Source organism: Brassica napus, chromosome A6 (genome assembly GCF_020379485.1).
Source record: "Brassica napus cultivar Da-Ae chromosome A6, Da-Ae, whole genome shotgun sequence".
Taxonomy (NCBI): Eukaryota; Viridiplantae; Streptophyta; class Magnoliopsida; order Brassicales; family Brassicaceae; genus Brassica; species Brassica napus.
The window spans coordinates 317489-331998 of record NC_063439.1 but is presented as its reverse complement, the minus strand read 5'-3'; the positions used below and the strand labels follow the sequence as shown (position 1 = coordinate 331998).

The 14510-nt window shown below is 35.4% G+C and overlaps 4 protein-coding genes across 5 annotated transcripts; 3 read left to right on the top strand and 1 right to left on the bottom strand.

Annotated features, from left to right (window-relative positions):
* Positions 1-2395: 2395 nt before the first annotated feature.
* LOC106345782 (GBF-interacting protein 1-like) lies at positions 2396-5937 on the bottom strand. Of its 2 annotated transcripts, XR_007340068.1 has the most exons (10): positions 5676-5937; positions 5216-5259; positions 5034-5106; positions 4816-4939; positions 4416-4738; positions 3985-4273; positions 3550-3730; positions 3064-3447; positions 2632-2971; positions 2396-2588 (listed from the first exon to the last, which is right to left on the bottom strand). XR_007340068.1 is itself a non-coding variant. In XM_013784963.3 (9 exons), the coding sequence occupies exons 1-9, from the start codon at positions 5854-5856 to the stop codon at positions 2696-2698; spliced, it is 1875 nt and encodes a 624-aa protein (XP_013640417.2). In that variant the 5' UTR covers positions 5857-5937; the 3' UTR covers positions 2396-2695. The 2 variants fall into 2 exon arrangements, 1 of the variants encoding a protein (XP_013640417.2); XM_013784963.3 differs by having other exon boundaries at positions 2396-2971.
* A 4422-nt stretch (positions 5938-10359) lies between these two features.
* On the top strand, positions 10360-13190 carry LOC111198456. Its single transcript, XM_022688109.2, has one exon. The coding sequence runs from the start codon at positions 11351-11353 to the stop codon at positions 12320-12322; it is 972 nt and encodes a 323-aa protein (XP_022543830.2). The 5' UTR covers positions 10360-11350; the 3' UTR covers positions 12323-13190.
* LOC106349568 (heavy metal-associated isoprenylated plant protein 41-like) lies at positions 10733-11320 on the top strand. Its single transcript, XM_048734916.1, has 2 exons — positions 10733-11051; positions 11118-11320. Exons 1-2 carry the CDS (start codon positions 10733-10735, stop codon positions 11318-11320), a joined length of 522 nt encoding a protein of 173 aa, XP_048590873.1.
* Positions 13191-13212: 22 nt separating the features above from the next.
* Positions 13213-14431, top strand: LOC106350991 (pectinesterase inhibitor). Its single transcript, XM_013790812.3, has one exon. It carries the CDS (start codon positions 13214-13216, stop codon positions 13739-13741), a length of 528 nt encoding a protein of 175 aa, XP_013646266.1. The 5' UTR covers position 13213; the 3' UTR covers positions 13742-14431.
* Positions 14432-14510: the final 79 nt, after the last annotated feature.

Below are 14510 nucleotides of genomic sequence, written 5' to 3'. Positions count from 1 at the left end.
TGAAGTTCAAAGAGGTTTGGAACCTTTGTTGTCTCTGTTTCTCTACGGAAGTTCAAAGAGGTTTAGAGTATTATCGTTATATTAATTTATGTAATTTGGAAGGAGACACTTTAGTTTATTTTTTATTTTATTTTAATCATAATATATCTTAAGGTATACATAATTTTCCTAAAATATATTTACATATTTAAAATAAAAATCAACCTAAATACACATATGAAAATTTTAGTATATTTAGAATAAAATATTTAATAGTTGAATTCAGAAAAATATATGCAATCGAATATATCCAAATGAAAACTAAATCAACTGTAAAAAACCGAGTAGATCTAATATATCTAAAATAATATGTCTAACTAAAGTAATATAATAGTAATAAGAAAAATTATGTACAAAAAATATAAATTAATTTAAAATTGAAAATAAATAGCAATCAATTATTATAATGTATTTACTTTATAAATATTTATATCCGTGCATGAGCACGGGAAAATCACCTAGTATAGAACAATACTTAATAGTTATTATTAGGGATAATTTTTAAATAATCTATTAATAGTTTCAAATTTGAAAACTACACTTTATTTTTTACATTTTGAAAACTACACTTAATTAAATGTGAAAAGACATTTTATCCATACTAAATAATTATAAAGTTAAAATATTATAATTAATTGATATTTACTTTTAGTTTTAAATCAATTTATAATTTATATGTATAATTTACATTAATAATATTATATTATTTTAATTAGACATATGATTTGAATATGTTATATCTAGTTGGTGTAGTTGTTTTTGAGTCAACAATCGATTTATTTATTGCTTGGGTATATTGGATTGCATCTATTTATCTCTTGGAACTGACACAAGAGGCACGCCTCCTCCTTGTGTGTATTCCATTGAAGGATACTGAAAAAGACACATTAAAACATGGGGGAATTTTAGTGATAGTGGCATCTTGAGACATCAATGTTGTGATGATGTTAATGAAGTAGGTTTCATACTTGTGGTGTTTGGTTTGGACATGTATCATCATAATTTACATCAAAGGGATTTGATGATGGTTTTTCCGTGTATGGAAAGGCTCCAGTAGCCTACCAAGAAAAGGATATCACAGGTAAGAGAAACTCAAAATCTATTAATCGGTCCAAATTTTTTATCAATTATATATGCCAAATAAAATACCACAGGATATTGATAATATTGCATGCCATATCCCATGCCATGATGTTGAGCATGAACTTGTGGGGAGGCAAATGAGAAGCCTCCAGAGAAAAGGTCCTGCCAATGGTTAAGACTCTTATGACTGTAGACACCAAAAGAGTAAATCCAATATATAAACTAAAAGAAAAGTGTTTGTTACCTCAGGAAGTGCACTTTTTACAACACTAGATTTTGTCTCTTCTTGATGATCTCCATAAGCATAATTTGTGATAGCTAGTGTTGACTGTTCCATAGAGGTATCTGATGGTTCCTTAGGTGGTGTAAATGACTCCACCTATGTTGTTAGCACATGAACAAAACATTTAGCATAATAATCTTTTACTTTTGATTCTTTGTAAATGTGTGTTTAAAAACTATCTCAGACAATACCAACCTGGTTATTTTCAGCTGCACTTGTTGTAACCATATCTTTTGTATTCAAGTTATCATCAGCAGCAGCAGGAAGAAGAGCTAGCTCTAAAGAACCGGCCTGTGAAACTGTAGGTGCTGTGACAACAGAGGTAACACTGTCTTGGCACCTCCTGGGTCTCAAGGTTAGCTGCAAGATGATTGTCCTCAGAAGTCAAATAAGTTATCTTGTTTTGGAAGATTGATGACATTCCTGCACATTCCTCTTGGAGGAACTTGAATCTGGATCTTCAGAGCTAAGCAGTCTTGAAAGTGAGTTGGAGTTGTTGAATTTGGCTGCGGGGATGTTATTGGATGAAAAACAGCCTGGTGGGTTATATCTCGAACAGCTTAATCAATAGGTGCCACGGTGTCTGGATAGTGATATTCAGAGGATTGTTTTACTTTTTTCGGGGCAGGGAACTGAAAAAGGATCCATCCATACGACAGGTCTACAAGCTAGTGACCAGTATCCACGGTATTTTTGAGCAAGCCTCTGAAAAGATCCTCATGACTGATCGGTTAAGAAGAGAAGCAGTTGACTATGAGAAGAAGCTGGAGTCTGGAGAAATTACTAGCCGACCTCGATGCCATCAGGCAAGAGAACCAAAGTCTTGAGAAACAACTGGTTTATACTTCACTCTGAGGAACGTACCGTTCGTAGAGTATTCGAGGTTTAACAAAGAGCCATCTGCTAGGGTGCTTTCAGGTTTTGAGTGTATGTGTTTCATAGAGAATGAGTAAAAAGATTTCTGAATGCTAAAGAAAGACCAAAAGGTTATTCAGCCAAGTCAGATCTGATATATGTTTGTAAGAGAATACAAACTAAAGAAGAGACATCATCAGTTTCTAATAACTATTCCATTGGGATCATCTTCCCAAACGTCGTTCTTTATGTATTATCACAACAAAAAAAATATGGCAAAAAGGTTTGCTACATTGAAAGCTCATCTTCTTCTTCTTCCCTCTTGTACTTGTCAAACCTAAATTCCTCTGGGGATGATGTTTCCTATTTACACCCAAAAATCCAGACTTTAACACGTTTGATGTGTATCTTCATATATAGCTGCTTCCCCTCGGCCTAATAGTTGTTATTCGTTACTGCAGCTTGAGGTTGCTGATGGGCAATGTTTGGGTGTCTTATGGGTTCAGCCATAGCTGTCGTCGGTGGCAGTGGTGTTAAGGTCTGATATGTAGTTGAAGGAGCGGGCATGGGCTGTGATGGTTGGTGTATTCCCATGAGCCCCCTGTGACCAGCCTGCACGACTGGGAAACCAAGTGGCTGACCTTGCAGGGCTAGGTTGTACATCTGCAGGTTGCCAAGTCCCTGCCCAATCCACGCACCTGCGTTTCCAGTCTGAAACAAGAATATCATGATTACCAATGTTACTTACATATACTCAGCAACCAGTCCAAGGATACAACAGAAAGTAAAAAAATTGAACTGACCATTGCTGAAGTCCTTTCTTCACTATGGATAGAGTTTAAGGCGGTTGCAGATGGGATGTGAGTGACAACTGTTGAAGAAGCATGTTGCGAAGGGTTTGTTGTAGGAGGGTTCTCATTGTCGCCTACTGGTGCTATATGGGTAGGTGCTGCTATAGCAGCCCCTGGTGGAAAATAAGACTGCTGTGGAATTCCATTTGGGCCCAAGAACTGGTGAATGTATGGTGGTGGCATATAAAACTGTGGGTAATAGGGACCGTAAGGGAAGAAACTGGGAGGGTATTGTTGCCCGAAAAGATGAGTTGCCTGCTGAGAGACTGCTGCTATAGAGCTCTGACCTGGCGGGTTTGATACTAATGACATAGCTGGGGCATTAGAATTTCCAAGCTGCAATTTTGAGAAAACAGGTATTAGAAAAAAAAGAAGAAGTAAAACTAGATTTTTGTATTGTCTGAGTGCATGTATATCTTGATAAGATGTATCACGTGCCTGAGTCGCAGCTGCTTCTGTGTTTACCGGTTGGCCCAGTGCTGAAAACGAGGGAACAAGACCAAACACGCTGAATGGGGCGTCTTGACCATAAGCAATTTGATGAGGTTGTGTGTTCGGTAAAGCTCCGGGTGCTGAATTTGGAATCCCATTATCATCTTCAAAATAGGATGATGCTCCTCTGCACAAGAAGTAATGGCAGTGAGATACAAACATGAAATTTGATAGTTAAAAGGAAAAGCCAACAAGAAGGAGAGAATACACATCCTTTATCATAAGGAAAGACCTTCCAATATACAAAACTGAAGTAGTTTGAAAACCATATATAAATTGTCACACTCAACTCAGACTGGGAACAGCGTGTCCGAACAGAGATTGCAGTAGATAAATAACCAAAGCAGGAATAGGTAGAGCCAAAATAACAAAATCACTAACCTGGCAGAAGCAACCGCATGAATGCCATTGGTAGTGGGGGAAGAATCTCTCTCATCATCCCCTGTTCCGTGAGAGGACTTAAAATCTGAGTCATCACCGCCACTAGCACCATAGGTAGAAGATAGCTCTTTCACAAAATTAGAATCAAAACTTCCAAAGGTCAGACCATTTTGCAGCTCGTCTGCAACCTGAAGGTGCAATGGAAATGTAACGTGTGACCGCTCGCCAACATCTAACTTGAGAAGCGATCGAGCTTTGCCTTTCTTGGATGCAGTCTCATTTCCGGTGACTGTTACATAAAGTTAATTGAGACTGAATCAATAACAGACCATATTTTCTGACTTAACTAGATGACCATAGAATGAACATAAAACTACTTTGACCAACACTCAGAGGCAAACCAAAGGTTCACAATTAAAATGCCAACATACCTTGATCAGAATGGTTACTGCAGTGAGAAGCAGAAATCAAAGAAGGATCCTGTCGACCAAAGGTAGATGACTGCAGTTCTGCTGGCTGGTTATTCACATCAGGCTGAGCAGAAATTACATCTTGTGTATGGTTCTGTACAACAGACACTGATACAGGTGGAGCAACTTGTTCTGAATTTGCTTTAGACGTCTCTGGCTCAACAGCATCCTCGGAGAAAGAAATAGACTTGGAAAGAGGAAGTTTCTCTGCAACTCCCTTGTTCACAGTGGCAGTGAAATCATCTTCAACTTTATGATTGCTTACCCCACTGGGAGCAGGAACCCTGCAAGAGGTACCCTTTAATCTCTAATAACATTATAGGGATTCAACAGACATAGATGGATGAAAAGTAAAAAATACTTTGTCGCACGAGGTAAAGTGGGGTTTCTTGCTCTGTTGTTAGTATTAGGAAGAGAAGGTCTTGATCCCCCTGTGACATGATTAGATCCACTCTCCCTTTTGAAGGATGAACTTCTTCCATTGCCTGCAACAGAATGTCAACAAAGAGTTTAAAACAGGGAACAGAGGTACAATTGTCATTCAAAGGCATCAAAAAGAAAAGAAAAAAATCAAACTACCATGATAAGTGTTGCTAGAAGCAAAGTTCCTCCGACCAGTTCTGGCACTCGCTTGGTTAATTGGCACAAGATTCTGCAGACAGAAATCAAAATTAGATGATGAAAAAGAAAATACCAACAAAACAAAACAAAACAAAACAAAACTGCAAATAACGGATTCATAAGAAGAAAAGAAGACTTGCCTCCTTCTTCTTGTCTCTTTTGCTTCTCACCTCATGAAACGTATCTGCAAAATTAAAACGTATGCTGCTGAGATGGCACTAGAACGAAGCAAAGTACAAGTAGATTATTCAAGAGTGAAATGAGAAGACAGTTCTGCTGCATTGTCTTGACATCCATACTCAATAACCGAAACGCCCACTAGAATCCTTGAACGGTACATACGAACTAATACCAGAACTAAATAAAAAAAGGTAAAAAGAATCACTTTTGATGATTCCAAGCACCTTCTAGCTAAATGGTAAGAGATCAATAAAGCGATTTTAGACACAGGAAAGAAAGGGTTCCAAATTCGAGGCACTAAAGTGAAACAAATGATATTCCCAAAAATAAACAACCACTCGCAAGATTAGGCCTAAACAGATGAGATGAATGTGATGAAAACAAACAAATCCCAGAGGCAAGGAGTGAGAGTAGTTTAACCTAAAAAGCGGAGCTTCTGGGCGGTCTCGAAAGGATCATTAAACGATTCCTTATAGACGGCGTAGATATCCTCGTCCGAGTGCTGCTTCCCTGTCATCTCTCTGATACTCTGAACAGTTTCTCGGAGATTACGCGGTATCGAAACCCTAGCGGAGCCGCCATCACCCAAGCTCTTGTTCATTCTTCTTTTTTTTTTTTTTTTTTTTGGAAGAGAGAAGCGGGAGGAGAGAGAAAGTGCTCAAATTGAAATTGGTGGAGACTTTCCCTTTAAAAGACGGTCTTGTCCTTTCTATTATATTGTATCATCTTATTGTCGGTTACTTTATACGCTTACCTCATGTGCCTCTGTTATTTCTTTTTTTACTCTTTGGTAAAACAAAATTACCTAGTTATTGTAAATCATCATAACCATTCACAGTTCTTTGCTCAAAACAATTATGTAATTAAAATTAAACTAATGTACAGTTTTGTATTAATATTGTGATATTAATTTAATATAATACTTTTCAATTAAATTTTTGATCTTTAACTAATAATACTTTCAATTTAGAATTTTGTATCACATGATTGAAAATATATGCTACCATGGACCATTCAAAACAAATAAAGTAAATTATTAAAACTATTATTTAGTATTTTATTTGAAATTTATGACAATTTTTCATATACACTAATCTTTAAAATTTAGTATTAGATATGATAAAATAAACTATTGAATATTAAATAAAAATTGATATATGTTTCTAATATGTTAGATTTGAAGGTATATTATTAGAACATGGGTTTAACGTAATGTAGTTCAAACATATATAAATTTAAATTAGGCTTTACATAAATATAGAAATCTTATCTATTAAAACAATATATGTCTTATAAATGGGTCAATATAGTATTTCAATATATCAAATGGATTATTATTAATTAGTAATTCAATTATCTTATGCCCAAAAGTATAGGAACTGATTTTTGTTTTGGAAAAAACACATGTTATGTTTCCAAAACCAACAAAGACTTTAACCTTTTGTTTTTTTCTGCCTATGTTATAATTTTGATTGGTTTAAAGAGATTTGAAAATATTTTATGTTAATGTTATAATATTCAGCTTTCTTTGTAAAAATATATATCAGATAATATTTTAGTTAAAAAATATATCTATATTTTGTAATCAATAAATGGGTGATGATATACATGTTGTTATATGAACCCGATTAAAGAAATATATATTGAACGAAATTGCTAACTACTCCTTCCGTTTCAAAAAGATACATATTCTAGAGAAATTTTTTATTTCAAAAATAATTTTTTTATGTTTCCAATACAATTTGTCAATTAATAATGAAAAATTGTGAAGTTCAAAAACATTAATTGCATTTCTTAAAAATTTATTGGTTAAAAATTTTAGGAAATATAAAACTACAAAAAAACTATACATTTAAAACTAAATTTTGATATGTTTTATCAAAAAGTGTGAAAATTCTAAACTATGTATTATTTTGAAACGGAGGGAGTATTTGGCAAAAATTTCTTTGATATTAACTGAATAATTACAAAGAATGTGGTTACAATCATGGAATTCATGGCTAATAATTAGTCGAGTTTTGAATGTAGGCCAAAATATGGCTTAAGATTAAATGAATATATTCATATTTTAATGCAATAAATCAGAATTTATCTTTTATTGAAGAGTGCATCCATTTCATCTTCTCCAACTGGATACTTAACAAAGGTTTATAAAGATGAAACTATAATTTACAAAGAAAACAATATTGGCATACGCAGAAAATTAAACGAAAACGTCTAAGACATAACACAAGCATGTTCATTTATGTTGTATAGAGTAAACATACAGTAAACGATTTATGTTATAAATCTGAAGGACAGAGACACATGAAATGATATAGTATATATGTGTTGGCAATATCACGATTTATCTACTAATACAAAGGTTTTATTGTTTTACATATTGTCATAATTGGATCTTATAATTTATGGTAACGTAAGTATTAATAAGAAGTTAGATAAACCGGATAAACCGGTGAGATATCACATTAGAATGAACCGGTTTATGTCATATTTTAATTGGTTTATAACTCATTTAAATAGAATCTGAATGTTTAGGGGAAAGGAATATTAGTTTGGCCTAATATATAATGTGTCGTTAATGATGGAAATAAATGACATGTATGTTTAAATTAATGACTTTCTATAAATGGTCCATTTTAAAGTATCATACATAAAATAAGTTGTGACTTCTATTTTAATATATTAGATAAGTTCATGACTACAATATCTTTTTTTTTTGTCAACAATGAAATACATGTTTTGACCTATAAATATTAACATGTCACAACTTACCATGATCATCAATAGTGTGATGAGCATCAATAACAACAATGTTGAGCACCAAAGATGGCGATATCTGAAGCTCCTCATTTTGTGACAAACATATTGAATCTACACAACTTCATTTTTCATTTTGCAAATTGAGATTCCAATACCTAGATACGACTTCATTTATCAAACCTTAAAAACATTTATCTAAGTATCCTTTTTCTATTTGTAATAATTATATAAACTTATGTAAATAGTATAAAATAAATCACCAATATTGTCTTTTCAGTCTTCATTCAAAACTTGTACACAATTTTAGTATGATTATTGTTATTTGTGTGTAACTATGCAGTCTTATATTTATTTCGATAGCCATGTGTTGTGAATTCATTAAAATTCATTTACTACATGATACTTAATTCAAAATGTGATCTTAAAAAAATCAATTATCTGTAATAATTAGTGTTTCATTGGATAACTATGTATTCCAACTCCGGTGGAGGAGGTGTCGTCGGTAAGTAAATCTCTCTCTCTCTCTCTCTCTCTCTCTCTCTCTCTAGACTTACCATTCGTCATCTCTCTCCGTTAACTCACCGTTTTTCTTGTGAAGCTCCAATTCCGGTGGAGGCAGCTGTCGCGGAGGAAGATGTCGCCGCTGCTCCATTCATTCAAAACTTGTACATAATTTTAGTATGATTATTGTTATTTGTGTGTAACTATGCATTTTTATGTTTATTTCGATAGTCATATGTTGTGAATTCATTAAAATTCTTTTACTTATATGATCTGAATTATCAAATTTTATGGATAGTTATGTTAGAACAGTACTATAGAAAATCATCTTTTCTCAGTGAAAAAAAAAATCAAGATGGGTTTAAATTAATGGTTCTATGAGTCAAATATTTGGATGTTAATGGATTTAGTGGATTATTGGATATAAAGAGTTGGTTAAAATGAGTAAATGGATAACTCAATCCAAACCATTGTCAATCAAATGTATCGGGCAGAAGCATAGGAATCAATCAAGTAGATTCTTCATGTAATGTGCTTATAGCTAGTAATGACTTGGTTGGGTCTTGTACAACTAATGGCTTATAGAAACTTTATTTTTTACTCTAATAGAAGCTACTGATTTGTTCTTGTGCAACTAATTTAGTTTTGACTGTGTTATACCTCATAAGCGTGAAGATGCAGAATCTACATGTCCACTTTTTTGAATGCTCTTGTGTGATTCATTTAGTTTTCTTCTTTCTGAATTGTACTGCAAATTAGGCTTAATTAGCATACAATCATCATAGTAAGGGAGATTATGCTATGAGAGGCAAAAAAAACAAAGGATGAAGTTCAGATCTACACTTGGAAAGATGCCAATCTTAGCGAGCTAACATATTTCGTATGTCTTTACACAATGTATGTGCCTATCTATTGTAAATACTCAAAAGTAAAACCATGGTTTTGTTCCAGAAGTGAAAGAAGTCACGGAAGCTGCTAGGAGAAGAGAACATACAAGACGTTATCTTTTATGTTTGTTTGTCCATACACGAATGACCACTTCATTGAGAGACGGGTAAACTTATGAAGCATGCTCAAATCATGTTTGCATCGACTAGTCATCTTCGCATGCTTATGATTTGAGACTTGAGAGAACATAGTTTGATTAGAAATTGATGTTTTTAGAAGTTTTGCATCGTTGTTTCAAATCACTTGGGTAACTTTATAATTTAAAACATGAAAAAGACAGGGAGGGAAGAAGAGTTAACCTTCTCCAGTGCACATTGTGGCAAAGACATGTTTTCTTGTGGGCAATAAAAGGAAGAAGAATGAACTTTGATAGCTCTGGAATCCCCAGTCGTACTTGTGATAGTGGAATCTAACAAACATTTTGAGAACATGCGAGTAAGATTTAGGAACTAATACAACAACATCCTATAATTCTACTTGTGTTAGTCATTTTTTGACAGTATGCTCTCTCATACATGTTTCAGAATGGCATTGAGAACATGGGTGTTGCTCCTCACCGTTGAATATCCACAGACATATCTCAACCGTCAAAACTATATTTAAAAGGCACACTAACTAACTAAAAGCCTGACATGAGACCTATTTGAGCCTGGCTCATTAATATGAATGAGTCTATTCTTCTCATGGATTATTATTAATCTCTTACAATTGAAAGGATGTGAATTTTTTCTATAAATGATTCTGCTGCCTTCACGAATTGCATGATTGTCGTCGGCATTGAAAACTGTTAAACATAGGTATCAGGAGGATGATGATGTTTTAATGAACATGAAATCTTCAAAGACTCGTGAAACGTGGTTTTAGGTAAAAAGTAGATAGTCTTTGAAGCACATTCATTCATGTTATTAGCTTGGGAGCCGAAGTAATGGTTTCTTTTTTTTTTAATGGCCCATTCAGCTTCTCAACTCATCAAAACGCTTTCTCCTCCAAACCATTAGGCGAAGATCTGTTCATGGGCCTGAAATGTTCCTTTTTTGTTTGGCAACAAAGATGCATACACTTTATGGATTGAAACCAACCCAAAAAATTATCAATTTAGAATTTACTGATCATCCAATTCATCCCCTTTTGTCATGTAAAAACCGAATCGTCATTTCAATTTTTTTGATAGGAAACTAAATTGTCACTACAAACAGAGCAAGAGAACACAGTAACGTTATAACATTTCCAAACTCAAAAAGAAAAACACAGCATCTTCTTCACTCATGGCCACCTCGAGAGAGCTCTCCTCGAAGCTTATCAGAGATTATGATGATGATGAAGAAGTATGGCTGACACACTATTCATCGAACCATCAGATACTTCTCGTGGGCGAAGGAGACTTCTCATTCTCCTGCAGCTTAGCTTCCCGCTTCCGCTCTGCTTCCAATATCTGCGCTTCCTCCCTCGATTCATACGGTGAACTTGATATTGTTTTCTCCCGTGAAGTTTCTATGACAAAGAGTTTAGTTAGGGTTTTGATCTCACTTCCACCTTATGCTTCAAATGACAAGAATCCAAATTCATTTGAAGAGTTGAAAGTTTGTACCTTTTAAGTTGGATTCTCCCTCTGCTGTTTGTTTAATGTCTCTTATGGTGATTTTGAAGCAGATGATGTGGTTAGAAAGTACAGCAAGGCAAGATCAAACCTTGCTACTCTCAAGAGACTTGGAGCTTCCCTCTTACATGGTGTTGATGCAACCAAACTCCACCTACACCCTCATCTTAACTCCAGAAGATTTGACCGTATCATCTTCAACTTCCCTCACGCCGGCTTCCACGGCAAAGAGACTGATTCAAGACTTATACAGTAAGTATAGTGCCCCCTGTCTTCTCCCAGTTGTATGTGTACTTATTATCTCATCTTCTTTTGTTGTACTTATAGGAAGCATAGAGCACTGGTGTTTGGATTTTTTCATGGAGCAGCCCATATGGTAAGAGCTGATGGAGAAATCCACGTCTCTCACAAGGACAAAGCACCTTTTTGTAACTGGAATCTCGAGGAGCTCGCTAGCAGATGCTCTCTTGTGTTGACACAGTGCGTGGCGTTCGAGAAGAGCGAGTACCCTGGTTACGAGAACAAGAGAGGAGATGGGTGTAGATGTGACAAGCCTTTCCCTTTGGGAGAGTGCACTACTTTCAAGTTCGCTGTCTCTCGCGTCGCTAAGGAGATTTATGCTGAGAAGGTGAGATGGAGAGAGACGAAGGAACGAGAATCAAAGTTGCTCATGTATCCCCTCCAGCCACAAACACAATCTCAAGGTGTTAGCCAAAGACCTGTACAAGTGCATGATCCTTTGGTTCAATCAAGACAATTGAGAACATCTCCACTGGATCTTGGTTATTACCGAGAACTAATTAGATGTTCACAGTTTGAAGATGCTAGATATATCCCAACAGCTCAAAGACCAGCGTCTTTTGCTCTTGAAAGACACCATGATCACTGTTATCAAGACAACTTAAGATACAACGAAAGAAGCAGCTTCCAGTTTCATGAGTTCTGTCATCATCGTGAAGAAGAACGGTGCCTTGAATGCTCAAGCCGCTTCAGTGGAGTTCCGCTTGATATTTATAACAGGGAAAGACAGAGTATGCTAACACGGACGAGCTATCCTCGTCGGTACACTGGAGAATCACCAGAAAGACGCCCTCTGCTTTGGCAAGAACCATTCTTCCTACGCTCTTCTCATCAACTTTATGGTTGGGAAGGTGGAAGAACAATGTCAACAAGTACCGGCTTTCATCATTTGCACACAGAAGAAGGAAGATTGATTAGGCAGAGAAACCTCAGCATTTACCATCCATACCACTGGTAAAATCATATTGGTTTCCAGTTGAATGAAATCAAACAAAGGTGTCTGAAGCTTGGAGTTACTAAGCAAAATCTGTTTTATGAATTGCGGTTTGCTAACCAAACCACTGACAGCGACTATCTCAGTATGGGGATGAGAATGTAGCCAATGTAGAAGTAGTTTTTATTTTAGCGTATTGGATAATGTGTAGTGGAAGTCTTTCATCTTGCATTGTCCATCGTAGCTTCTCCAAGAGATTTCTCAGTACTCTTGTTTTGATGGTCTATCTTCTCCACACTATGCATAACTAGGTGGATCCCAAGGTAAGCTTACAATAGGCCCTTTTTATAGTTTTTGAGGACTACAATCTAGTAATATTCAGTAGAAGATGATAATAAACACTCAAAATCCTATAATATCGATTCACCTCTTATTAGTATGTATTACACTTAAAAAATCTTGGTTTCTCTCTTTACTCAAGCACCCATATCGGAATATTCCCTCCGGTGGTTTCTTTCCCGTCGTTATGAAGAGAGTTATAATTATTTTGGTAGATCACGTTCTTCTTTCTTCAGCAACGGATAGTTCGAAAGATGGAGTGTGAGAAATCAGTGAAGAAAGCTGCGAAAATAGCATCTCTATTGCTTCTTCTGAAATGTCTTGCAAGCCAAGTTAGGTCATGTTTCATGTTGTTTTCTGTTTCCTATATTCCAGCCTATTTCTGAAGGCAATTTAGTTTTCCATTGCATTACAAACAAAGATACTAAAAATAAATTTCTTCAACAACAAAAAACAATAAACAAAAATTCGCTTTTTAACTTCGATTATTGTTTCGTTCTTTTTCAAATATAAATCTCTCATCATCATCATCATCATCATCATCGATACTCCTCACTCCAAACCCAATAATCAAACATGAAGCAATTCACCGTACTTCTCTTCCTTTGCATCGTTCTTCTCTCCTCCGTCGCCGGAAATGCTGATTCCGGTCTGATTTCCAACTTGTGCAAACACTCTGACGACCCAAAACTATGTATCGCCAGCATACAACAGAGTCCCGAGTCCGGTGACTTCGCAGCCACCAACAACGAGGTCGAGATCATAGCTATCTCCATCGCGTCTGCTAACGCCTCCGCCACCTCCACCTACATCAAGGAAAAGCTCACCCTCGAGGATCTTGAACCGGCCACGGAGGTCACCCTCGAGGACTGTCTGAAGAACTACCAAGACGCGGTGGAGCAGCTTGACGACTCGGTCTCCGCCATGCTCGCCAACGCACACGCTGATGTCGACGTCTGGCTGCGTGCGGCGATCAGCGCCATCGAGTCTTGTGACAGCACGTTGGTGTCACGTGCTGGGAACGACGCAGAGCTTTCACAGAGGAACAACATATTTCTCAAGCTGTGTAAAAACGCTTTGATGATCAACAAAATGTTATCATGAAATCAAATCCTCTATATTTGAATGTTCTTGTATAGTATTTACTTGTTCCTATGTTTTTGGTCAATTTCTTGTTGCTTTAATTAAGCTGAGATCATTTGTAACTAAAGAAAACATCAAAATGATATTGTTTTAATTATCATTAGGCACCCGCACATGTATTTGTTTTACTATAAATATATAGACATTTCAAAACATAACAATTTAATAGTTGCAGTTGCACTACTTTAGTTTATTGTTAGAAAATATCTACCATATCATGTTATATATTTTTTTCTTGAACGTGGGTTGGATCAATTATATAATTATAAAAAATATGATTATATTTATGTATTAATATATTGCGCCGGGTAAAAATTATATTAACTTTTACTTCATGTTTTATTGTATGATTTTAAATGTATGGTCACATTTAAAATCAGTTAGAAATATATTTTTGTAAAAAATATTTTAAACATATATTTTAGACATGATATACATGAAGAAACAATTATATAAGGATAATTAAAACAGAATGTTACAAAAAAAAAATTAAAATGGGCCATAGGGAAATATAGAAAGACTAGGTGGACCGTTTTCACACTACTCTCTCTTTTTATATTTTACTCTTTCTCACTCATTTAGGTTTTGTATCTCTCTCACTCCATTTCTCTTTGTATCTCTCTCTAGTTCATTCATTAAGGTTTTGTAATCTCTCTCATTTCATCTTTCTTTGTCTCTCTCTAACACTCACTCTGTCTCTTTGTATCTCTCTCTATCTCACTCATTTCAT

Bases quoted from the DNA above. Each gene is read 5' to 3' on its own strand.
- LOC106345782 (XM_013784963.3), bottom strand. From the start codon at position 5,856: ATGAACAAGAGCTTGGGTGATGGCGGCTCCGCTAGGGTTTCGATACCG. The intron at 4,940-5,033 runs GTAGTTTGATTT...ATTCTGTTGCAG, and splicing joins TTCTAGCAACACTTATCATG to GCAATGGAAGAAGTTCATCC. The intron at 2,972-3,063 runs GTCAGTTCAATT...TTCTTGTTTCAG, and splicing joins AAGAAAGGACTTCAGCAATG to ACTGGAAACGCAGGTGCGTG.
- LOC106349568 (XM_048734916.1), top strand. From the start codon at position 10,733: ATGGCCACCTCGAGAGAGCTCTCCTCGAAGCTTATCAGAGATTATGAT. The intron at 11,052-11,117 runs GTACCTTTTAAG...ATTTTGAAGCAG, and splicing joins ATTTGAAGAGTTGAAAGTTT to ATGATGTGGTTAGAAAGTAC.
- LOC111198456 (XM_022688109.2), top strand. From the start codon at position 11,351: ATGTGTACTTATTATCTCATCTTCTTTTGTTGTACTTATAGGAAGCAT.
- LOC106350991 (XM_013790812.3), top strand. From the start codon at position 13,214: ATGAAGCAATTCACCGTACTTCTCTTCCTTTGCATCGTTCTTCTCTCC.